Source organism: Apis florea, unplaced genomic scaffold (genome assembly GCF_048593485.1).
Source record: "Apis florea isolate Af1SG1 unplaced genomic scaffold, ASM4859348v1 contig_2492_pilon, whole genome shotgun sequence".
Classification (NCBI taxonomy): domain Eukaryota; kingdom Metazoa; phylum Arthropoda; class Insecta; order Hymenoptera; family Apidae; genus Apis; species Apis florea.
This window is the reverse complement of record NW_028256593.1, coordinates 4,491,561-4,518,181: the sequence shown is the minus strand read 5'-3', so window position 1 is coordinate 4,518,181 and position 26,621 is coordinate 4,491,561. Positions and strand designations below refer to the sequence as shown.

The window sequence follows — 26,621 nt, the reverse complement described above, 5'->3', positions numbered from 1 at the left end:
TACGTGAAGGAAAAAAGAAGGAAAAAGGAATTATTATAATTCCTCCATGGAGTACAGTAAATATTCACCTTTTCCAAGATGTTCACCCGACTTAAGCTTAACCTTATTAAAAAGAGAATTACGCAATTCCCCTGTAGAGGATATTAAATATTCACTGTTTCTGAGGAAACAGCATCGTGTCGTTGCTTCATTCCGGAAGAATGATCATCCTCAAGGTCATCCTCCATTAATAATTATATTTTCTCGTGCGCAATACGGGGGGAGGGGAGTTCGGGAATATCGAGTTGAACTCGAGTACGTTTTCTTTTCAACGATCAATTCAGTGTCGAGTCACTGTTTCGAGAATAATTATATAAGATTTAATCTTAATCGATGAATTTAAAATCTGTCTGATATTACGACGCATCGACGATGTTGAAATTCAAGCATAAACAAATACTTGGAGACAAGAGTTGCATCATATTACCATTCATCTCGTCGAATCAAAATTTGCAATTCAACATTTACAAAATCTATTTTCCCCTCCGTACACCTTTTATGTAAATTATCGCGAAATATGAATCCGTTCGTTCCTAAATTTCCTACAAATTCCCTCGAGTTCGTGAACTTGACTTGATCTTCGCCTCATCAGGGGGGGGATCTATTAATACGCGCTTGATTCTCGAAATGCTCGGATGGTTGGAAACGAATTTAGAACCACTTCTCCAGGAGGTGGTTTCCTACGGCGTAAACTCCATTTGGGAAACGCGTCACAATCGTATTTTCAATTTCACATCGAATTACACACGTTTAATTGGAAAATTAAATATTTCTTCTTTTTTTCCTCCCCTCTCGAACGTTCCAAATTGGATGCATCATCGATAATAAGATATATCTGTTTTGAGAAGAAGAAGATTAAAACTTATATGTATATGAGGAGAGCAATAAAGATGGATCCCCTGTCTTTTGTTCCCTCTCTTTGTACGAAATGCCTCGTAATATCAGATTGCATCTCCCTGGTGGCCATCACCGAAATTACACGCCATCTGGCGCTCGAAGCGAGAAGCGTTAGAGCCGATGTCTCTCTATTGTCTCCATTGTTCGTGTCGCGGCCATTTGTGGAGGCGCGTTTCGACCCTATTTGCAAAGCCAGCTATGCGAATTAATCGCGCATGGCTAATTTGATCCGAACAATTTACCAATTAATATCGATGATGAGAGGCGTTTCGAGATTTATTAATTTCGTTCGGGGGAAAAATGGATTCGTGGATCATCATTGGAATTAATTTCAGGAATAGACAGGCTAATAATTAATTTCTAGAAGTTAGTTATTTAAGGGAAATTGCAGGACAGTTTTTAATTTAGTTTTCTGTTTGCTTGTTCTTCAATAATTAATTCTTTCTTTTTTTTTGAAACGTTTAATTGGAAATCTTAATTGAGATGGTTTGTCCATTTTACCAGCAATAATTATTCCATGTCTGAAATGCGAATGGTAGGATAGCTCCTTTTTTCTCGCGTGTTCGTACGTGATTGGAATTTGTTTGGAATTTTTTTTTTTTTTTTTAGGTCTTTGAATAAAGAGTTGAATGATCATCAAGTTAATCTGTGTTTTTAATCATATCGAATTAACAGTATAATAAATTGAATAAATATAATACGTCGAATATATCGATTAAAACAGATATGTTTCAAATTCAGCTCGTTAGTAATTGAAGTATCGAGTGATTTTGAAAATTTGAATCAGTTTTTCCACATCGATAGCTCTTCTAACAATCGAGATCATTTTAACCGAAACATTGTGATTCGATCGCCAGAGTACATTGATAATCCACAACTTCAAAATATCGAGTTCGAAGATACTTCAGAAAATTCATTTATAACACATCATTTAAAAATTGTGAAATCTGTATCAAAGTGTTGATATCGAATTCATGTTCGTATCGAACATTTTCCACGAAGGCTACTTTTGTAAAAATCTTTTGTGAAAAAACAATTTCTTCTTCGAAGAAAGAATTTCTAAAATGGATTTTTTGTAAGCAACAATTACGTTGATATTTCTTCGAACGATCAAAGAGAATATCAGATCTGATGTCGACGTAAAATTATAGCAATCGTACCCTAGGATCGATACTAACGACGATTGGATCAACCTGCAATGCTAAACGAATCGATCCTCCGCTCGAAGGTAGTAGCGATCCACCGATTTTTCCTAACTGCATGGAACTGGAACGAAGCCAGGCCAGCTGGGAACACAGAAGGATACGACGTTTCGTGAAAAATTGATCGCATGTGTGGTGGAACGTGGACATAACTTATCACGTTTCATCGATAAGTTATGATTGACGTGTCAATTTCGATCATCACGAGAATTTCACTGTGCATTAATTATTTTTATACGACAACTCTTCAAAAAATTGAACGCAGCTGTATAATTTTCCTTCTACAACGATTGACACTTCAATTTAATTCGAGCATCGATAGACGATCGCTTGGATCTCTGTTTACTGATAGAATTTTATTTTGCCCAACATGTTTTCTACAACATCATCAGTATCGATTATTTGATGATTAATCCTATTAATCAGAGTAGGAACAGATTCATCGACAATGATTCGGTATCCCTGATTAGAGACTCACGCGAATGCATGCTAGCTAATCCTTGAGATTCCAAATGTTTCTGGGTTAATCTGTCAGGTTATCCGATCGATGGAGAAACTGGATAAGCCTAGCACACGATTAAAATTATTTCAGACTCGCATGTATATCAACTTCCACGATATAGTAAGTTTGTTGAAACGACTCTTTGTTCCAAAATAATATAATCGACCAATCTGAAACTGTTAAGTTTTTTAAAAAAATTCGCAAGAAAAGAAAGTAGTAACTCCAAAGGGTACTCCAAAAGAAAGGCCAAAAGACTCTAAAGAAAAAGTCAAAAGCAAGACACAGACTTTCGCTCTTTCAGCCCTCGAGTCGACGAGGCATCGTATCGAATCCAAACACGTTTGACACACGCGCGACCAACCTGGCAGAGGCGTTTCTCACTGCGATGACCCCGGGGATCCAGCAGGGATCAGGATTCCATCATCCCTGACCCGAAATTGCCAGCATCGCGATCAGCAGCCGCCCGCCCAATCGGTCGTCCATCCTCGCCACTTGAAACCCTCCATCTCGTCAATCCTTTGCCTCTGTCGATCCCGAAATAAATATCCGTGCCTCGCCTCTATATAACCGACGGATAGCTAGAATTTCCATTCGAAAATGGACGACGACGACACGGAAGAGAAGCGAGAATCCGTGACCCTGGTGAACAAGCTGTCTCACAAAGAGACGAAGACCAAATTGCTGGTTTCATCCTCGAGACTCGTGTCCATGAGCTCGAAGCTCGAGACCAAGCAACGAAACTCGACGGAAAGCTCGGACACCATGGAGTGCGCCTCTGAGAATGAAGTGGAGAACATACCCAAGGACGAGGAAGCGTCCGAGCCCGTGGTCACCGACGAGAAAGGGAACAAAATCTCCGGCGGGGATCGCTTGGAAGAGGGTGAGACGCTGGTCACCAGTAGTCGCCAACACACCGTGACGAAGACCACCAGCCTAAAAGTGTGCGAGGAGGAGGCCAGGCAGGCCAGGTTCCCCGGGATCAGGCTAGGCTTCTTCCATCGAAGCCCTCAATCCTCGTCCAGTCAGGAGGACTACGAGCCCGAGGTGAAGAGCCTGTCCAAACTGGAGAAGCAGCAGCCTCAACAGCCGCAACAGCATCTGTTGACCGCCAGGGGTAGCAGTAGCCAGACAGCAAAGTCCATGGAAAGTCTGAGAACGTCGAGGAACTTTCTGAGCGCGGACGAGCGCTACGTGGATGACTCCAAGTCGTTGGAGTCGTTGTCAGAGTCTCACGTGGCCACCTCGAAATCTCACTACAGAAGCTTTCTCACCTCGTCCAGCAGAGACGTGAGAAGGATCGTGACCGTCGAGTCGAAAAGCAGCGACAATCTCCACAGGGAGGAGAGCCTGAACGCCGAAGTTAGACGCGGTCTTTTCGCTAACACCGGGTTGGAGAGGAAGATCCCTCAGAATCTGAGCCTTCCACCTCCGTCAAATGTGTTTTCGTTGACCAGCCCGGGTGGCAGTGACAGAAAGATCACTATCCTCAGCCCCCACTCGCCCCTCCAGACCACCGAATTCCAGTTCTCGCAGACGCTGAAGACCAGGCGTAAGAAGGCCATCGTCTTGCCGAGGTTGGTGTTGCCCAGAAGCGAATCCGACGTGTTCTTCTCTGAGTGAGTAGTCGGACAGCACGTAGCACGAGTGGCCACGGATACGTCGGTCTGCTCTTGCGCTTTGAGCCGGGTTTGCGCGTAGCTTCCTTTAATTTCACCACGTAATCTCTGCAGAATGTTTTCGTAAGTGATCGTGCGTGGCAAGAATTGGAAAATACTGGAAATGGATAATACTTGAACGCGTATACAACGTTCGAATTTTCAAAATTTTTAGTAACGTAGTAGTTCTTTTTTTTTTTTCTTAAACTATTATTTTTGGATTGTTTTAAAATATTGAGACGCGATATCGATTACGTTTGAAACAAATTAGGGTAGGACGTCATAGGTGAGGAGAGTGTTCTCGAGTATCCTCGATTTTTTATATTTCGAAGAAACGAGGGGAAACTTGAGTCATTTGCTATCCTAGGAGGAGGAAATGTCTTGAAATTCAATTCGTAAATAAAATTTTTCAAGCTTTAATCCATGCCGTCATTAATTAACGTTGCGGTAAGGGTTCATCAGGAAGGAAAGTTCACGCATGACCCCTATTCTTGTTTCAGCTTTTTTAAGCTTTTCGTCTCAAAACAAGGCAACGTTTACATTTTAATTTATTCCACGACGGAAATGCGCGTAATTAAACCCGAAGAAATTTTATATCGCGGATATTAAGTCACAAAAATGTATTTTCTTTGGGAATATTCTTTCTTGAAGCGCGTCGTATCCTTCACAACTTCATATATAAGGTTAGGATGTATAGTTTTTAGACTTTACGCTTTGCACTTTAAATTCACAAATTCACGAGATTTTTAAAGTTTCTTCTTCGCATTGTTGAGTTTATTTTAAGATTTCTAAATTTTATTTTATTTTATTTTGTACATATTGTGTGTGCTTGCAAATTAGTGCAATGTGAATTCTTTAACGTGGCATTTAATTTAGACAGAATTAGATTTAGAAGTGATTCATTGAAAAGCGAAATCCTCGCAATCGGATCGAGTCTCTGCTTGCTTCAATGCACGTTAACAGTGATCGGACGTTTTCAAAGTTGAACAGTTTGAACGGAAGATTGGATATGTTAATGATTGATTTCGATTCGATCGATCGCTGTCCGAATCTCCGTTTCATAGGCGCAATTTCCGTTTCGAAACGATCGCGTTCTGCAATCATAGCAGATTGAAATGGTAAGCAGGAAACAATTCTGAAAAGAAATATGCACGTTTCATAAATATTTGTATACACATTTTTCAATTTAATTTTTCTAAATTTTACAATTTTCAATTCGAATAAAAAAAAATTAAAGCATATTTTTGTGTGCAAATATGAAATAATGAAAACTTGAAAATTCGCGAAAAATGGCTGAAGGTATGTAAATAATCGTATTTACGTGGTTTTTCGGGGAGGGAAATATATATTTCGTAGCGCAATGTGGTTCCTCGAGCCACGTTGCGATACGCGATGAATTCGTGGAAGAATTCAGAATTATTGGGAACGTAAATCCTTTGATAATACAAAAATACAATTTTTAACCTTCTTTTTGCAACAGTTTTCACTCGGTAAATATTTTTTCGCCGGTTGAAATATTAAGCGGTGTTGTGTAAGCGACTTTAGCGATATAACGTTGGATAAAAACAAATGAAAAATATATCTCTTGATTGTGAAATATTTTTTAACAAATTTTATCGAGAGAGAGAAAGAGAGAGAGAATTTTTCCTTTTTTTGCGACGGAAAAAAATTTTTACACGACGAAATTACACGCTTTCCAAAGCAGCGTGTTTATTTTAATTTACACCTACTCTTTTCTTTCGTTAGAAAGTTAATTAGACCGAATTTGAATACGAAATACGGAACGATAATATTTTATTTAACGAGAGATAAAACGGAATCTTCTCGTTTCGTAATAGTAATCGTTTAAAAATTAACGGATTTAATTATTGTTGAATGAGTTTGGTTCGTAACGTGACGAAAAACAGGCCACAATAATTAATTATTCATTAAGAGAATTATTTTATGCAACATTAATAATTATAATGTGAAACAATATTTTCATAAATTATTTACAATCGGTTGTTGACAAAATTATTGATTACTCTTATTGCACTATTAATCCCAAAGCATGCAGATTTATAGCTAAATTGCGTGGGTTAAGGAATATATCATTAAAATCATACATCACTTACAATTTATTGATATACATATATCGAGTAATTGAAAGCAAATTCAAACAGAAATTCAAAATTTTCCTTGAAAAATATCTATTATTGAAATACATATATTCATATCGCTTAATTTTAATTCAATTTTTAAAAAATTGAAATTTTTCAAATTTTATAAACAATTCAAAAATAATTAAACAATTTTTATTTAAATATGCAGTATTATCCTTACATATATTTTCACCATATATAATTTCTTATAATTTCCGCTAAAAGTTAGTGGTCTTTGTGACATGGGAACAACACTGTTTTTCAATTGTTACCAAAGTCAAGTTGCATTGCTCATGATCAATAATTGGATGGGTGACCGCTTGAAAACACACTCATGTGTAAATTGTGTTTGACAGTTGTGAATTCATTTAACCTATATATATGTATTATATATTGATCCTGGGGAATAATAATCACAAAATTAGTATTAGTGTTGTTAACAACAATTAATAATAATCCTTGTTGTTTAAGCTTAAATAAGTTAGTTAGGTGAATGGGTGACCGTTTGGGAAACTTAATCTCATATATTGTTACTTTAATAGTTTAGAACTCATCTTAACTATGAGTCTCAAACTAAATACAGTAACCGGTGGCAAGTCAATTAACAATATAAACGAAACAAATACGAATATTTCTCTAAAAAAATTATACAGGAATCGCTTTGTTGCTCAAATGTATTGTTATATATATATTATATAGAATAACTAACTATATCAATTAAACAACAACAAATACCAGAGGAGAATACTTCTTAAAGAAAATTATATACAAAAATTGAAAAAAAAAAAGCTCAATTCGTGTAAAAAAGCATTCTGGATATTCTCTGGATCCAGTTTCGGGATAAAAATTTCGTGTTAAATTTCTTCTACGGTGTATTACGGATGATTGACTGCATTGAACCAAACACAACAAACATCAATCCAATTATAAGCTACTTCTCTAAAAATTATACAAAAGTCAAAGAAGAAAAAGCTTAGTCTTGTAAAAAACGCTTTGTTGCGGGTCTATCTCAATTCACGTTCGAGATATAAAAAAGATGGGTTTTGAATTCCCTAACAATGTGTTTCGCGGATGGCTGGACTGTATCGACGTTTAACCTACTTTTTCCTGGAAACATTGCATTGCTGGAAGCAATGGTAAAAAGCCGCTGATTCAACGACTGTCGCTGACCATCACCACGTGTGCGTGACTAGAGTGAGGTAGGTCAGTGAGTCGGCGCGAACAGAAAGAGAGGGGGAGAGAAGGAGAGAGAGAGAGAGGGAGAGAGAAAGAGATTCAAATGTAATTCAGGCATTAAAAATTACGGCCTGCTCTCTTTAAGCGACGGACGTGATATCGACACGATTAAAAAGTTATTCAGCGGTGGACTTTTTATGCTTTTAAACGACATTAAAAACGTTTTAATCGAATTCTATACCTTTATGGGACAAATAAAATGCTGAGATTAAAATCATCAATTTTTTTTTTCGAATTAGTATTGTAATCGCGATCGAATCAAAAGTGATAAATCATATCGCACGTGCACAATGTTTAGGAATAAAATAACAAAATGAAAAAAATAAGAATGTTTTCGCGAATACTTATACATCAAAAATTCAAAATATGCGAAATAGTTGAACTGGATACGTTTATCTCGAAATCGAAATTTGCATCAAGATGGGATAATTAACGATCGTGTGGTGGCCTGTTATAATGCGATTACCGTTGCAAATTAATTCCGCGGGTAAAATCTCGGCCCAGGAGCAAACAGTGCGCGTCGCGGATCGATTGTTCGAGGACTCGATACCCCAATCTTTCTGATAACATATCAAAATTGCAAAATGATATATTGCTCGGTGATAAATTTAGATCGAAAGGGAGATTCGTTCTTCGTATCGCGCAGCATGAGAATTCCGTGCGTGATGGGGCTCAATGAGGCAGATAACCGCGTTAAAAATATTGCGATAAAGTTTATGGCGAAAAATATTCCTTTCATTCGTTATTTTTACACGAAGGTAATGCTCGTTATTTGATTTATCATTCTCTACGCGTGACTAGAGCTACGATCGATAGATGAGCAATGATTAGGGCGAAAAGATATTGGGCACAGATAGGAGTGGGAAAAGTAATTTGAAAACGCTATATAAATGGAAACGAAACGAGAGAATGATATTTCAGGTTGGTTTGTTTGGATAAAAATATAATGGTGTATAATTATTTTCAATTATGTTCATTTAAAATTGATCGATCTCGTTCTTTAATTTTTATTTTATTCGATTATCATTCTACATCTCGAAATTCTGCCTCGCTTCTTCAAACAAAGTGGTTTTAATAACGGTTATTCTAATTTTTGAAGCGCATAATGCGCATATTTCAACGGGAGTACAAATGCACCTCCATTCGAGAAAATGGCGACGTTTCATATGCACTGTCCTAATAACACTTGCTCAAGAATCTACTTATGCTTATCGCTCTGACCCACTTAATCCACGCGTGGAGTGGATTCCTCCACTTTCTTATTTGCATCGAAACTTAGATACGCTTTCCTCTCCCATAAATGATGGATTTGTAAACGTTTATATCCTCGCGGGACGATTCGATACGCCGCCATGTTTTCTTTACGTTTCGAACAAGTCGGTGAAAATGATGATGATGATGATGATGATGATGATGATGATGATGATGATGATGATGATGATGATGATGATGCGTTCAACGCAAGACAATAGACTTGCAGGCAAGTAAATTTATGTCACTTTGGTGTAATTTGAGGTGATCGATCGATGATTCTTTTTTTTTTTGTCGAGAGTAAAACGTGCAATTGTGCAAGTTGGGATGACATTTTTGACAGAAGAAAATTGTTATCGTGTTACGAGTGAAGATGAATATTAAATTGATCGATTTATTGATCGATATAATTTTCTTTTTTAAATTGAATTTTAAAGAGCGTATCGACACTTGTAAATCAGAGAGTATAAAAAATTTGAATATACAGAATTAAGAAATTTTGAGAATATTTTGAGCACGTGTGAAAATTATCGAATGTAAATCTATGTGAGTAGTAATAGGATTACAATGTTTGGTTAATCGATTCGAATTGTAATTATTTCCAAAATTACGTGTGCCAACGTTTCTGGCTTTGTGTTCCAATTGTTTGTGCTTAATTCGAAGTTTGACACGATCACAACGTTCATTATTCGTATCAGTCACTGGATTCGGTATTTTTCTGTAGAAATTCAAAAATATAAAAATTTTACAGTTGATTGAAATGAATTAAGTTGATTGAAGTGAATTAATTGAAAAAACATTTAGAAAAAGAGAATAAACGCATGATATATTTTAATATATCAGAAATCGTGCCAGATAATCTTCAGATCAAATAAAATTCGTAATTCAAGGTTTCTCGCGAATCTTTCGATATCACAGGTATAATGCAATAAAAATAGAACACGAAATAAGATACATAAGGATACATTGAAACGTATATCATGTATGTTCATTAATCTTGTAAAACAATCTTGTGGATTACCATTATCACTTTTTATATAATCGCTCGAAATATGTGCATAAAGCCACTAATAAAATTTAATTAGAGCCATCAGATATCACGGTTCTTGTAATCTTTCACGCTCAAATACATCGGTTTCCATTCGGTTGAACAAATTTCCATCTCGTTTCCGTTTAAATTACAGGATCGTGGCAATTTGTCGCGTAAATATATCTCGAAACACACTGTACACATTGTAACAGGAAATGTAACTAAGTTGTTTCGCCAATAACTCGATTAAGATTTGTTGAAGCGTGGTTGGAACGAGGTACAATTATTGATTAGAAATGATATTGGTATCCCAAATGAATTTCTGCTTCCTTCCTGCACGATATTCGAGTGCAAACACGAAACTGTATACAGATACAATTTCAAAAGGTTGAATCGTTATTTCACAGACTTTCATGGCATTTTGTATTTGTATCGATGATTCATAGACTACAAAGGAGGTCGCATGCCACGAGGTAGAATGTATATATCAATGTGACATATGATTCTTCCCTGGAAAGAGTTAGATTATGTCCCAATTATTCCTATTATTGTTTCTTCGGGCTATACGTGACATCGATAAGTCTTATACTTTGTTTAAAAAAAATCTTTTATATTTGAATTTGGATGCATCTGGAAAATTAATTCTTAATAATTTCTTTTTCTTTCTTTAAAAGCACGACATTCGAGTGAAATTTTCTCAATAATTCTTGGAAAATTATTACTATGAAGTAAGTTCATAGTAATTTTCTCACAGCGCCAATATCGAGGAACTTTTGAACTAACGCGATGGACGAGTTTTCGCGCTAGCAATGTGCTATGTCGATAATACGCTATCTTATGTTGGTAATGCAGAATCGTGGAATCTGTTTTACCAGCCAAATTTTCATCTAAACAGAATTCTCATTCGGGAGTATAGAGGTAAGCACCGAAATACTTACAATAAATCAATAACTAGATCCATACGAGTCATTCTTCCTCCTTTAGTGATAAAGTAGTTTCATCTTGGTTATTTCATTCCTAGTTAGTAAATTTTATCGTTTTAATCGTAGTATGTTTTTTATTACGTAGTCGTAAAGTGATAGTATATGATATTAACTGAAATTAGGAGCTTAGGAGTTTTTCTTCAACGCGATAATAAAAATAATGAATATTATTTTTTAATAATTGATTCAAGAAATTAGGATAACACCATTATACTAAGAACTCTCTAAATCAATTTATTCTCTAACTAAAATTTCCAAATTCCAATTTATAAAAATGGATATGAGAAATTTTCAAATTTGTCGAATTTAATTCCATCATTTCTATTTCCTCTTATAACTTTGTTTTAACAACGATAATTCGATGCAATCTCCTCTTTGATATTATTGTCTGGAGAAACAAAATTTTCTAGAATTTCTTTACACCGTCAAAGAATTTTTCAATTCTTTAAATTCTCGCGTTGACACCCGCGAAACCCGATCTCTTCTCTGATCGGTTTTCATCACGAGGCGGGCAAAAGGCATCGATTTTCTTCCACCAATTCAAAAGTTCATCTTTACCAGATCCCATTACACGATTGCTCGTGCTCGTCGTATTACACTGTGCAGCTTGAAATGGGTCTCCCTCTTCAGGTGAAGTTTCAGGGACATCACGACCGCTTTCACGAGCTTTTCCAAGATGTTTCTCGAGGTTAAAAGCTTGGTTCGAGTGTCTGCTCCCCGCCTCCGAGACGTTGAAGCTGAAAAATGTAGATTCGATCGGGCCTCCTCGGTTTAACGTAATGGAAGTAACTCGAGTTAAATTGTTCGATTCGATAATACTTCCACTTGTCCCACCCCTATTTCAATCGATGATTTAGGTTAATACATATTTCACCGACTCTCTCTCTCTCTCTCTCTCTCTCTCTCTCTCTCTCCTTGTCCGTAGAAAGAAACGTAAATACATTTAACTGAAATTGAATTTTCGAGATGCTTCCTCGAATTTTTCAAATCGTATTTTTTGCCTCGTTCGTTCAAACGTCACCAGATAACAAAAGGGAATTACTTTTCTATCACTATGGGAGGAGGAAGAATTCGACGAATTGAGATAACGAAACGAAGGAAGGGAAGGAGGAGAAAACGAATCGAAGCGAAGTGTAAGTTACACCAGACGAAGACGTGAGAAGAACTGTTAACCTTTAACTTTTCCTCCCTCGGTTAGCTAGTTCCTCTTCCGTGATGCTAATAGTTGGCGTGCGTAGGTTCAATATCGCAACGAAATCGTTGACGTAACCTACCTACCTACCACCTTCGCCTTGTTCCCTGTCCACGGTATTTATAACCATGACACACGGTGTACGTTACGCGGGTCATGGTTCCTTTCCCCTATCGCCGGGATGTGATCTAGTGATTTTTCTCGCTCTCGCCTCGCCTCGCCTCTCTCTTATCCCTACGCCCTCGTTTCTCGCGTGTCCACGTAGAAACAAGATTGAGAAGATGGGGAAGATTGATGGCTATGTGTGCGTTTACATGGAGAAGATTGAACCTCTTTTTTTCTTTCTTCCTTTCTTTTTCTCTTTAGAAATGATGTAATTTGGAAAAGTTTCGATAAATTTATTCATTTCGCTCGATCTTGTTATCAATCTTCATCGTTAAAACGATCGATCCATCAAATATTTCGTAGATTATATTCGAATTTTCCATTTTTCGTAGTATTTATTCCTGGCGGGAAAAACGGTGTGCACGCGATTTTATATTATATTACGTATTATATCAGACTGGTTGAAAGAGTGGAGGAGCATCGGTAGGGAGGAAGGGTCTCGACATTGCACCCTCCCATCTTTCCATTGATTTTGAACATCGTGGGTGTGTCGCTGAGCACGTGGTCCCTGAGTGTACGCTGGAAAATATTCACCTAACCTATTTCGTTCAATGGATCCTAATTCGATCCTAATTTTATCCTATCTCTCTTGAGCCTTGTAAAACTCGAATCGAAATAATCAATCGTCACCCGATTGATCTCGATTCGATCAATTTTCAAAAATGTTTCCAAAATCGGTCAAAATTAACGAAATTTTTCCATCGGTATTTCGAGGAAAAAAACTCCTTCTTTTCGATCTTAAAAAAAAGGATTATCCTCTCATTTTCAGCGAGACGTACGATTACCATACATAGATTTTCAACGAATATCGAAGAGAAGAGAAGAGATTCGTTCCACGAATTTGAGCTTCAATGGTGAAAAATCAGGCCAAACGTAATTTGGCACGATTTGGAACGAAGTGTGCCGTGCTCGATAGAATTTTCCTAAATGTTCCCTCGAGGGAACCGAAAACAGACCAAACGAAACAGGAACAAAACCCGTGGAAGTTCGGTCTGCGAAACGAGTAAGCTCATTGAAACTTCTCTTTTCAAGCATTGTGTCCATGTGTGCTAAGTGTGGCGTGCGCGTGTCTCTGTAAACCCGCTCTCCGTTAACTCTGTTGCATTCGAGTAACTCGGTTGCATCGGAAACCGCGAACGAAATTACCCGAAGATGGAAATGAAAATTTCGTGAGACAATTTATCATTTCTCTTTTACATCCATTTTTTAAAATACGAGAACGAGGTGGACAGTTTTAATATCTTCATTCTTCGTACTTTCTACTTCGGAACGAGGACAATTCCAAAACCGAGTTATTCTCGAAGATTTGAAAGATTCGACTCGACTCGTATAATCCCGCACTCGTTAAATTTTGAAGGAAAATTTGGAAAATTCAATTTTCGAAAAAAGGAAGAAGAAAGCCGAGGGGAAAATTTATCTTCGAGCTTATTTATTCCAACGAGCAATTAATAATTCCAAGCTTCCTACAACTCCATCCATTCTTTCTCGAGAGAGAGAGAAGAGAAAAGAATCTCGAATTTCCGCCACGAACGATGACCCTCCCTCTCCCTCCCTCTCCAAGTCTCAACTTCAAAACTTCAAACTTCAGTCCCTCATTTTCGCAAAAACCCTTCCTTAATCCCGTCGAGGGAAACCAGGAAACAAAAGCAAGGATTCCTTCGGGGTCTCGCCCTCGCCTCGAGAAAAAAAAAAAAAAGAAAGAGAGAGAAAGAAAGAAAGAAGACGGATCCACCCCCGGGCGTCTCCGTTGATTCCACCCCCTCCAGAGTGGCGGCGTGATCGTTTTCGGTGGCGCTGGCGTCGACAGAGCCGCTCTCCTTCCCTCCAACGTGTCCGCCCGCCACGGCGCATCGCCCATCCGAGGAAGTTTACATTTTCGCGGGCACGTTGCTGCTGCCAGCAGCGTCTCTCTCTCTCCCTTCTCTCTCTCTCTCTCTCTCTCTCCACTATCCCCGGATTTTCCCCAGAATTTTCGCGAACTCGAGCCCGTTCCGTCGTCGTCCAAAGCAATTCTCCTCCACCTTCCTCGCTGCTGCTGGACGTCTGCTGACCTCTGACCGCCTTCCGGTTTCCTCCCCCCACCCCTCCTCGCTGGACCCACCGGGTCACGTGACCCGTTTTGCCCTCCCCCTCGAAGGGGGAGAAGCCTTCCTCTCTTCGAGGAACGAGGAAGGGGTGAAAAGTGTCCACGTGGAGTGTCGTGGACTGTTGTTGTGGACTGGTGTTGTGGGGGTGTTGGTTGTTTCTTCTCTTGTGTCAGGTTGTGTCCACGATGGACGATTGAAGGGGAGAAGTGTGTTCAGAGTGGTTGTGTTCGACGATGTGACATTGTTTTGGGGAAGGGATATTTGGGCGGAGGTGTTGGGGACGAGGCGAGGATCGTAGTCGGTCGAGAAGAAGAAAAGGAGGAGGAGGAGGAGGAGGAGGAGGAAGATTGGCGTGTCGATATACAAGTGATGTTTGCTTCTCGAGAATTAAAAGTTGGATAGATCGATGGAGCTGCCTGGACTGTTAACTTTCTGTGAGCGTGAATGAAATTTTTAATAACGCGACGAGTCCGGGGAATTGAAATTTCAACGATTGATCTTGTGGATTATTGGGGAGGAGAGGAGAGGATAGCTACGGTTGGTAGTGAATTTTCGATGAGTTTCGACTAGTGCCAATTAAGTATCCAAGTGTCTATCCCGGATTTACTGCCATTGACGATATAAAAAAAGGAAAGAAACGTCGAGTACTTGATCGAACCAAAAACTTTCCCAATCTTGCATTAATCGATCCTCCTCGATCGACAGCGAAATAACTCGAGAATAATTTGAGCACCAAGTATCAACAGTGAATTGAACGAGATAACAATAAACTGTTGGGAAGAAATTTTGAAAAGTTAATTTTACGCAACCATTTTTTATAATTCCATCGATCCCTCGATCGAGCCACGAATCGATTTCTTCGAGGAAGAATTTGAGCCCGGCCTTCCTTTTCAGATTCACCTTGCTCTCATAGCCCCTGAATTGGAAGGATCTCGCGTGTAATCCCACAATTTTGTTGAAAGCTCGTGCGAGGTCGAGAGGTGTTGGAATACCCGAACTTTCTTCTTCCTATTTCTCTTTCCCTCCTCTTATCCTGGCCAAAATTACCATAATCGGGATGATCGAAGGAGGTAATTAGCCCGATTCGATTTCCAAAAGGATTGCCGCGAGACAAAGGGAGGACGGAAGAGGAATATCGATAGAATAGGAACGAAAAGAAAGAAGGAGTGGAAAATATTAATCCGAGCTCATCTGGCAAAAGAGACAAGTTGCGTTCCAAAGTCTGACCGAGAGTTCAATTTTAACACAAACTTACAAATTATTATTTCAAACAATTTCAAATCTATAAGCTAACCTAAGTGACCAAGTGTGACCAATCCATCGTTTCGACAAATTTTCATGCAGTTATGAGAAAGCGTGCCCGTTTATCGATTCATCAAGATCACTAGTCGATATCAACGAAACGGATCTCAGCTCCCATTCTTGGGCCAAAAACAAAAGAGTCTGTTGATGATTATATACTTTTAACACAATTGCAGCCCGAAAGCTTGTTAGACGTTCGAGTATTCGAGTTTCTTAAAAATCGTAGAGGACAGTGTTTTGTTTGGCCAATTATTGAGGATGCACGGTGAGTGGGTGAGTTGGAGGAAGCGGAGGAACGATTCTGTCGAGCGTCTGTTAGGTGTCTGGCCGCTGTTACGTCACGTAGACTCCTGGAACAGGTGAAGCCAAAAGGGTTGGCCACGGAGGATGGGTCAGGACTGGTGTGCACGTAGAAGGAAACGTTCTAGCAGCGGTTGCTGCCCCTGTGGACCACGTGTTCATCCCTCAAGTAGGTTAGTGAGAGCCAGGGTTAAACTTTTCCCTCTGTTGAAACGTGTTTGATACTTGATCTTGTCAAGGTTTCAGAAACTGTCTGGAACTTATTTTATTTTTTAACACAGTGCGACAGAGAAAGTCGGTTTATCGGCCGAATGAATCGGTTGGGATTAATTTAAGATCGGATTGAAGTTGAATTCATTTCTCGGGGAAGTTTGATTTTTTTTTCTTTTTTTAATCAAATCAGAAGTTTAAACCAAGTAAATTCAGATTTGAAATTGAATTGAAAATTGAATTCAAGGTATAGATAAAAATTTTTAGAGTTTTGGCAAGAGTTCAGGATAAATTGAATATACTCGACTCGATGGAGGGTTTTACTTTTTAAAAGGATTTCTTCGTGAAATACGAATAAGAATTCTCTACGAAGGTTGTAATAAAAGCAAGATTGATTATTTAAGAGATCGCTCTCTTTAAGGAGCAAAATTTTCAGACGTCGTCTTTAAAAGGAAGTCTGGAATCAATTTTTTAAGGCGGTTTAAAATTTTTCAAAGTGAATAAATGTTGGAAGCTTCTTCTTCTTGAAGGTCGACTTTCACGTGATCGATGAAAAAACACGGTGCCAAATGAAAGAGAATTCTATAAAATTTTTGTCCTGTTCGTTAAACTTATGGAGGAGGGGCTCATGAATAATTGGTCAGCTAAATAAGTTCTTGGAGGAAATTTTTATGGAGGTTTAATAATTTAAAATACCCAAAAGTTGGAGGAAAGAAAATTTTTTTTATAAATTAAAGCAGGAACTGAGTAAATGATACTTTAATAACAATAATAAAGATAAAAATATAATAAAAGAATGGATTCGAGAATTTCATTTCGTTTCAATTTCCATTCTCAAGCGTTAATTGATCTCTGACAATTTACAAGGATTTCGTGACTGTTTCTTAAGAACGTCGAACGATATTTCAACCTCAGATACGAAAAAGTGATAAAGAACTAAAGCTGAAAGAGTTACAGTTAGAAGAAAATTAAGTTGTCGAGTAGGCAAATTATATTTTTCTTGCGTTAACTCGAGTGTTCTTTAAATTAATTTACACAAATCACATCGTTCATTCGTCTGTCAAATAAAAAAGTTCTTTGGAATTATATATATATATATTTAAAATAATTGAAAAATGAGATAAAACGAGGTCCATCGAATTAACGTAATATCTCATCGATGTTCAAAATCTTCAAAAATCTGTAAATCGACGCACGAGATGAGAAATGTTCCAATTACCAAGTTTTGTTGCGAGGTGAACGCAACGAATCCATGAATCTATTTTCGAAAATGGGCGCGAAATCACGTTCTTGATTAAACTCGAATTCCCGATTATAGCAGCCATTGTTCACTGTCTTCTTCTCAAACCGGGAGATATTCCCTGGAATATTATTTCCTGAAGTCGTGATGCTTCGTTAGAGAGGAACATGATATTCGTGACCAGAATATCGCGAGATCCTTCGATTCCGTGAATTTTGTCATGAATTCTGGGCCACCTTCGTTCCATCTATATTATTTCGATATTGGAGGAGAATTATATAAAGTTCGATTCTTTCGATTTCCTTTTCTTACATTATATATATAAAAAAAAAAAAAAAATGTATCATAAAACTTTTTCCTCTCTCGATCTTTCTTTTAAACATTTTCTACTCGTGCTTAAATACACTTTTCACGGAAGCATCGATGTTTGGAATATCCACGTAAAAATGAAAAATTCGGTCGCTCGAAATGTTTTGTACTCGGCTAATACAAAAAGTACAACAATTTCTTCTTCAATATTACGTGAAATATTGATTTGAAAGTATTGTTTAATTACATATCTCTTCGAAAAACTTGAACATTTCCCTCGAAACTGTGAGTATCCGATTATCTGTCTAGCTGGGATAGCTCTTCGAACGATTTCTCGTTTCTTGAAATTTGTTTCCCTTCAGTGAAAATTACTCGTGGCTTTTCACGCTGGAAAGCCAATCCTTTGTGAATCGAGAAAGGTGTTGGGACGCGAAAAATTTATGCAAGTAATAAAAATTTAAACGTTTCTTTTCTCCCTCTTTTTCCTTTTTCAAATTCGAAAATTTCTTCTTATCTACTTGTTATTCGAGGTATCGTATCGTAGTAGATACTGTTAAGATGCTCATAAATGAACAGTAACCGAGGGTACTAATTTATCCTGTTGACCTTGACATTTTCCTCCAACCTGCGAATATAACAAGTGGAATAAGACAGTGCGAACAAACGTTGCGAAGCGGCACAACCAACTATTTCTCCATTGAATTTTTCCTCCTTTATTATTGCATAATTCATTAACTTGCGTTATTTTGAATATTGTTCAACGTTTGTGTCTTATCTTGACCTTGACACTTTTTTCTTTTCTTTTTTTTTTCTTCCCAAAAGAAGTAAACAGAACGAAGTAGAACGGGGAGAGACAGTAGAATATGAGTGGACAGAGACGCAATTACATCTCCGTCGAATTTTTTTTTTTTTTTTTCATTTTTGAATAATTAATAAAATTGTGTGTTATGTTTGATAGAATTTTATCCTCGGCCACGTGATTGATGAAAACGTAAATGATTCGTGTTTGTTTCTTTTCTTTTTTTTTTTTTTTTTTAAATTTGTGTGGAATTTTAAAAGTTTTAATCTCTCTTTTAAAAAGTTAAACAAAAAGTATCTCATAGTTTTAATATCGAGAAAAATATAACGAATAACACACGATTTATTTTAGATTCTCACATTGTTTTTAATTTAAGAAAAATGATGGAAGGATATAAAGTATGGGCAATTCTATCGAGCTTCCAATACTCGAAGAAAATACTTGTTTCGAAGATAATTTTCTCCACTATTTTTCTTCCATCAAGGTGTACAAGGGATGTAACAGAGTTGAGATTAAATTCAATTAACGAAGATCTCTTTAGTTCCCTCTTTCAAACTTCCAACTCAAAATAAGATTCACAATCTGTAATCTCTTTTTTATAATCTCTCTCTCTCTCTTTCTCTCTCTTCTTCTTTTTTTTTCGAAAAAGATCGTAAATTTTTCTCATTTCACCGGATTGGTCGATTCCTTTTTCGTCGTGGCTCGAACCTTCTTCCTTTATTCGTGTAAATTGGATTTTTCAAATTCACGTTGTTGCGGGCACGAAGATTTTAACGAGTTGAAAAAAATTTTGATAAAGAACGGCGGAATTTTTTGATTATTAACTGATCAATTGATTAATCAGTTTCTCTTTGAATTTTTATTTGTGCGTTACACAGGTGTTCACCTTTGATATTAATGAAACTTCGAAACAACAAGAATTATTTTACAATTTTTAATGACACATACAAGGTGATTAAATTTTGCCACGAAAATATAAGTCGAGATACAAATTTCTTTGGAAACGTGAAATTTCTTATTTTTTGGAAGTTTGCAGGAAAAATTGGAAGCAATTTAGAAGATTAGATTTACATTTCGTTACGCGCTTTATCACGAGCGCTCTTTTGAAAAATTCATATTTTTAAAATTCGTTTAAACGTGTACAAGCACGAGGAATCTTGGCCGAGCTTGAAATAGAAAATTTTCTGTCTCTCCAAACGTCTTTCCCAAAGGGTCCAGAGAAAATTTTTTTTAAAAGTTGTTCCGTGGAATTGTATTAACAAAAAAAATTCGATGCCACGAAAAATTATTTCAAAATTATTTCGACTTCGTTTCGTTTTAAACTTTTCAAAATTCTTCTCGAAATTCCTCGAAACGAGACGGGAAGGGGAGGGGAAATAAACGTTTCGAGGATGTTAAAAATCCAAAGCGCAAGGTTAATATTTTCCATGATAAATAATTCTTCTTCGCGAAACAGTGAGTGAGATATTGCCACGTCTCAAAATGTAAATTAGAAAGAAAACCGATTTACGCTGTTGGAAACGTCTTGGAAGATGAATAGAGAGTGGAACATCAAGGTTAGAAGATCAATTGTTACGCGCGATTTAAGGGGGGAGGGGGGGGGGGTACAACGTTTCATCTCCAACGTTCTGTTTCCTAACTTTTTTTTTTTTTTTTTTTTTTTTTGTGGACCGTCGAGTTTATCTCTTGACATGCTTGCGGCAAAATTAATTAAGCAACGGGATTAACGAAGACCAGGTGTATTCTTGCATTTCTCTTCGACCCAAAGTACATCTTGAAGAACGTGTGTTGAAGAGAAAGTTAATAAAAAAAAAAAAAAAAAAAAATGGAGACAATATTTGCCGCTTCTTCTAATCGATTTCGAAGGCAAATTTAACATTGCAATTTTTCCAGAATTTGTTCACCTATATGCTAGCAGGTAGTCACTATTGGAAGCAAGGGAAAAAAGACTTTGAGTTCGGCTTACGTCAGTTTTTATTGAGCCAACACGCGAGAAAGGAAAGCAATGTTGAATGTGCACTTTTCTTGGCTGCCATTTTGTTCACCATCGTTTTTCTGAATTGTGTCGCGGAGAACGTGATGAACGGCATGATATTTGGAAATTAAATGTCAACGTTATAAACACGAGCCAAAGGACGCCAAATCTATGAGAAATCTATGAGCGTAAACTCGAATCGAATTAAATTTCGTGTAGCGAGATCGTGTTAAACAATTCGAATAAGAAGTGCTTAAGGTTTGCCCCTAATAATCGTATCAAACATTCCATTTCATTTTGCGAGATTTCATTTTGAAAGATCTTTCGAAAAAGAGAAAGATTGGCAGTAGAACAAGTCAAGATCTATCGGACAGACCTGTGACAGTAGAATAAGACGAAACTGGTCAAACGCTTCGTCAATCGTATATATAAAGAATCGAAAAAATTGACAAGATGTCGATATTATTTTAAAAAGAATGGAATAAATCGACGTTGTTCGAACAAACAGACTCCAATCTTTTCAATTTTCAAGGCTCAAAAGAAACGTCGATGTTCGTTTCGCGAGAAGTAGAACAAATCAAAATCGAATCAGGCATCGAAATTCGATCGAATTTCAAATCTTGAAGAATTGTGGAAATTATTAATTCGAAAAGTTCAAGCATTCGTTGATGGCTGTACGTAAAATGTTAAATTTTATTTCTCCACTCTTTTACCTCGGTTAATAACAGTTTGAAATGGTTCGCAAGGTCAACGAACAATTGTATCGTCATGAGACTCGTTAAAAGTTGAGACTTGCCCGGCTACGAATTTTGCGAACGAGATTCGGTCGGTGGAAAGAAGAAAAGTCAATAAAAGAGACATTGTTGTCAGAAGAGGATTCTTCGTCTCTTCTGGTCCATCGAAGTCGATTTTCCTCCTCTTCCTCCTCTTCCTTTTCTCCGTGGAACGATTATTCATCAACAAACTCTTTCGATTGACCAATTTTACAGGCAAAAAGAAAAAAAAAAAATTAAACGTTGTTGAACATTATTTCCGAGAAATTTGAGAGATTTCCAAGATTCCCTTCTGGAAAATTCCATTTGAGATGGAACATCTCGTATATTTTACTCAAGAAGCAAAAATATAATAACATTTCATCTATTCCGTAGAGTCAGCACAGTGTGTCAGCTAGATTGAGAAATATACGGAGATGCGCTATAGAATTTCATAAGTTGGCCGAATTTTTAAAGATATTCATGCTCTCAGAATTTTTATCTCAATATTATCGAGAAATTTTCGAATATTCGACTGAACGAGGAATAGTATTAAGAGAGACAATATCTCGAATGAAATATCTCAATCTATTTTTTTTTTTTTATTGAAATCCCACGAGAAGAGAATCGGAATAAACGATCCATTTTTGTCTATATCGACGATATCAATGCCGTGTTCACTTCTCCACAAAAGATAATTACTCGTTAACAAAGATCTATAGTCTCGCCTGGCAACTGCAATTCCGCGAAAAAAAATCTCCTCGACTCGAAAACACGTAGAATCAAAGGCAAAAACGATCAAACGCACAAAGGGAACGAAAGAAATAGAAATAGAGAGAGAGAGAGAGAGGAGGAGAGAGAAAAAGAGGGAATGAAAAGAAGAGGGAAGAAAAGGTGAGGGACTAAGAGAGTGATAGGATGAAAGAGGAGGTTGAAATATCGTCGACTAATCAAAAATTTAATTAATAGACCGCGGGAGCCGGCTATTAGTGACTTTTCCTCGACTCCCTACCCCCACCACGACTCCCCTACCACGCCAACTCAGCCTCTGCCCCCACCACCGGTCGAACTGATCGATGCTGTGGCTGGCTGGGGCCAGTGACGTAATCAACAACCTCCACCTCTCGAGGTTTGACGTCACCGATGCCCTGAAATGCGCGTGGCCAGGTGCGTATCGGACAATCTCTGCAGCGCCCCTCCCCGCAACTCCTTCTTGTCATCTCGTAGAAGGCAGCCAGTGTTTCGAACACTTAACCCCCCGACTTGTGCCTCGCTTTCTTTTTTCATTTTTCTTTTCACCTCTTTTTTCCATACGTCAGCTTGTAACGTTGATTTCTCTTCACAGGGCTGGCCATCAGGTGCATATCAGAAAAATGGAACGTGCCGTGGCACGTTAATGCAAATTGATCGAAGAGAGAGATCGAGAGAGAGAGAGAGAGAGAGAGAGAGAGAGAGAGAGAGAGAGAGAGTTACTATTAGTTGTAGGCAGCGAGTGTGATTTTTTTTTAGGGAATATTTAAATTTGGAACTTTGGTCGATGATTTAAGATAATAGCGGCATAAGTTTGCAGAAATTTTGGATTTCGTTATAAGGTTAATTAATATGATTTTTTTCGAGTATATTTTTTTTTTATTCTTTCGTAAAAGAAATATATTTAATATATTAATACGTTCTTAAAAATGACAATCTCCGAATTAGAAATTCTTCTTTATTTGTCACAATACGATAAAAATTTTTTATTGTTAATAAACTATATCGATGTACGTGATTCTCTAAATTTTTAAGAAACTGGTTAACTATATGAATTAAAGATGTTTGGTTTATTTTTTTCTACCAAAAAACTTTAGATATCGTTTAGTATTTATTATGTTAAAGAAGTACTAGTATAAATTAAAACTGATTAAATTATATTCACTTCAAAATTTTATAAAGATAACTAGTTTATAACAAAACTACATAGCAAATTTTTTCTTATAAAAACCAATGGTTGGTTAGTGAAATTTTTAGTGGGAAGTTAGTATGAAGAATGTTGATAGATGGCGCTAGTAGATTCTGTGTTTACTGGAGTGACGTTATTTCGATATTAAGACGGACCGAAGTTTTGAAAAAGATTTTTTCTTGAAACATATAAAAATTCATTTCTCGAATGTCGAATCTATAAATTCTCTTGACTAATTTATATATTATATGTATATTTCTATGATTGTAGTTATGCGTACATGATAATAATCAATAATCATTATATACAAAATTTGATTTAAAGATTTTTTTCTAATCTTCATAATACGTATTTTATATTTGTTCGTATTATTAAACTCGTATTATTAAAGTATTTTTATTTATCTAAAACATTCTCAAATTTCCAATATTCGATAAATATCTATTTTAAAAATGTTTTTTTCTTATATTTAAATATATCAATAATTATTTTAATTTTACATAAAATAATTATTCAATACGAAGTGTGTCATGCTCTAAGGATATATGTTGTCATAGAAATCTACCTTATCGATTACTGAGTCTTCTACTTTATCATCCTAGTACATTCGATATAATTCTTTATCGATGGAGTACATATTTCATTTACAAAAACTTCTTATAAATATTTATCCCTTTTTTTCTTCCTTTCTTGTTTTTCACTTTTTCATTTTATTTTCTCACTAAAATTTTTCCTGATTCCTTGTTTATAAACAAGAAATATAAACAGTATTTTGTTTTTAAAAAATCCTACAACGATTAATTTTCTTTTATTTGTTCAAAATATTTCTGTATTTTTCTATTTACATTTCATAAAAAGAATCCTTATCACGATATCGATACTTCATTCGCAAAAAAAAAAAAAAAAAAAAAGATAAAAACGAGATTGTTTCGAAGTTGAAACTCATGATTTATCGTTTCACGTGTAGAAAATGTAGGTCGCACTGCTTTGTTCCCTATCACTATGGGACACCATTCTAGTCTCTTCTTCAATAATACACTGTTCCCTGGAGAAATCGTGTCCATAAAGTCCATAATAAAGCTTCTTTTCTTAAAAAAAAAAAAAAAAAGGAAAAAAAAAAACGAAAACAATATTCGAGACAACGAAAGAATTTTTTTTCCCTTCGATCCAATCGAATCCCTTATAATGAAAACAGAAATTGTACAATAAGTCTACGGAGAAATATTTCACAATATAATTGCAATTAAAATTTCCCTTTGAATAAAAATTAAAAAGAAACTCCGTTTTCTTCAAAATTAATTTTTTCTCGCAAATACGTACCATCGCTCCCATCGATGTGTTTGCTCAAGAAATATTTAGTTAAGTAACAAAACGATTCACTCAATAGTTAACAACTATCGATTTGTCCATTAAGTGACACCAATTTATGTATCGCGCAAAACACTTTAAATTACCGCACAATGAAAAAGACACGGTCAACTGACGTGACGTTGATCGTGAGACACACAATTTCCCTTCGTTAAAATATTATTCAAATATTGCCTCATATTGTTCTACACGTGTATTTACATGCACACGTGTTTATTATATCACGTGTTATATTACTTACACTTTGTATCCATACACATGGGATAAGTCATCGATGATATCGAAGTAGTGCGGATTCCACATGGAACGAAATGGTAACATCGATGATAATTCGTATAAACGGGCGTAACGATTTTTTGCAATTTATTCGATTACTTAACGTCCACGCATGGATATTTCATTAAAAAGATATTTCTATTCAATTCTTACGTGGCGCGTTATATTATGACACTTTCAAATCGGCCACTTTGTATCGTTCATGCATCGAGGCATTTATTGCTTGATTAACGCACAAGTGTTAGCTCGTTTGTTTACATTGGTCATGAGATTTCACATAATAATAATGAACACTTTCGCCGCTATTCACATTTAATTTCCTCGATGTGCAGAAATCTTTCTTGTACTTGGTCGGTCAAACCAATTTTACCAGAAATGTTGTTGCTTGCCCCAAAAAAAGTAATTATTATTAGTAAGTTATATATAAATATATATATTATTTATAAAAATACAATGCTTTTGAATTTATACAAATTCAGGGACAAAGGAGAACGAGAACTTGTTTCACGAGAACGAAACAAATGAATGCAACTCACTGATAACTCATTCGACGGCAAAAGTGTTATTTATAAAACTTGTGATGATTTACGTTCTATGATACTTTTACCGTTCGATGGTATAAAATAAATCCGTTCGTTACACGCAATACGTTCTTCGCGCATGTGAAATTATTATAATTTTAATAGACAGTAATAAGAACACGTACACTCGAGAAACTCGTGTGTGCGTTTTTTTTTTATGCAAAGTGATTTTTCGCAAAGAAAAAAAAAAGGTTAAAGATTTATTTTTGTCGTTTGACGCGCACTGACAAATGAAATACAATTGATATTCATAGGATAAGATACTAATTACACATTCGTTTTTATGTTTCAGGTAAGTGGTGATTGCAATTGTATTAGATGCTTAATTGCTGCCACGTGGTCATTAAGTGTTTACGTAAGTCGATGGTGCGAATTTTTTTTTTCTTTTTGTATTTTTTAGGAAACGAATCTAGCACTTGAAATTATAAACTTTTTGGATTTTAAAAAATCAAATTTTCGAAAGTTTAATTTTTCGATTTATATTGATCGAAATAATATTAAAAAAAAAAAAAAAAAAAGAAAAAGCATTTAAAACTCATCAACCGCGATCAAATCTTATTCGCACGATACAGATATCGTGTGACTGACGAAAAAATCAGTGTGCGCGAACCAATTATGATTAATTTCCAGTTGAGAAAGAAAAATTGTAATCTAAACGGAAGAAGAATCAAATTAAAAAAAATATATATATCATCCGCTGATTCATCAATGAATTTCTTGACTTAGCGACTTTAAGAAAAGCGTTTTAATTAATTTCGAAATTAGGCGGCGATAGATAAGAATGAAAAATTAAAAATTGAATCGTATTGGAGAGTGTCGAAAAACGATGGAGAATTGGTTTAAAATGTTATCGATTTATCCATTTCTTCCGTGTCGCGATACGTAAAAATACAATTTATCGAGAGATTTGTAGCCGTTGCCATGTTCTAAAGATGCTCGTAAATCGATATTACGGCCAGGAATAATTGTCGAAGTTGTTATTTGAAACGAGAGTAACGAGCAAAGTTCCAACTGTGCCAATTCGAATCCGCTACGATATTAAATATTCCCTACATCGTGGACGATGAAATTTTCACAACAATGCGGATTTCCATTTGACACGTTACCACCGACAAATAAGTGACTAATCAAATATACACGTTACACATGCACGGCACACTGTTGCACGACGATCGTTGCGCCGTTGTTGT

General features: G+C 36.4%; 1 protein-coding gene and 1 long non-coding RNA gene across 6 annotated transcripts in view; one reads left to right on the top strand and one right to left on the bottom strand.

Annotated features, from left to right (window-relative positions):
* Positions 1 to 26,621, top strand: part of dnc (phosphodiesterase dunce) — a 146,857-nt gene that overhangs the window by 19,043 nt on the left and 101,193 nt on the right. For 4 of the 5 annotated variants that reach the window (XM_086906259.1, XM_086906257.1, XM_086906256.1 and 1 more), the window contains exon 2: positions 2,942 to 4,256. In XM_086906259.1, the coding sequence (XP_086762385.1) occupies positions 3,238 to 4,256 (1,019 nt within the window). In that variant the 5' untranslated portion in view covers positions 2,942 to 3,237. The remainder of the gene's footprint in view (positions 1 to 2,941; positions 4,257 to 26,621) is intronic. The other variant, XM_086906258.1, reaches the window with a different exon arrangement.
* LOC147657944 (uncharacterized) lies at positions 9,843 to 24,956 on the bottom strand. The gene is made up of 3 exons (XR_015291621.1): positions 24,527 to 24,956; positions 10,892 to 11,673; positions 9,843 to 10,463 (listed from the first exon to the last, which is right to left on the bottom strand). It is a non-coding gene; the product is annotated as an uncharacterized LOC147657944 (long non-coding RNA).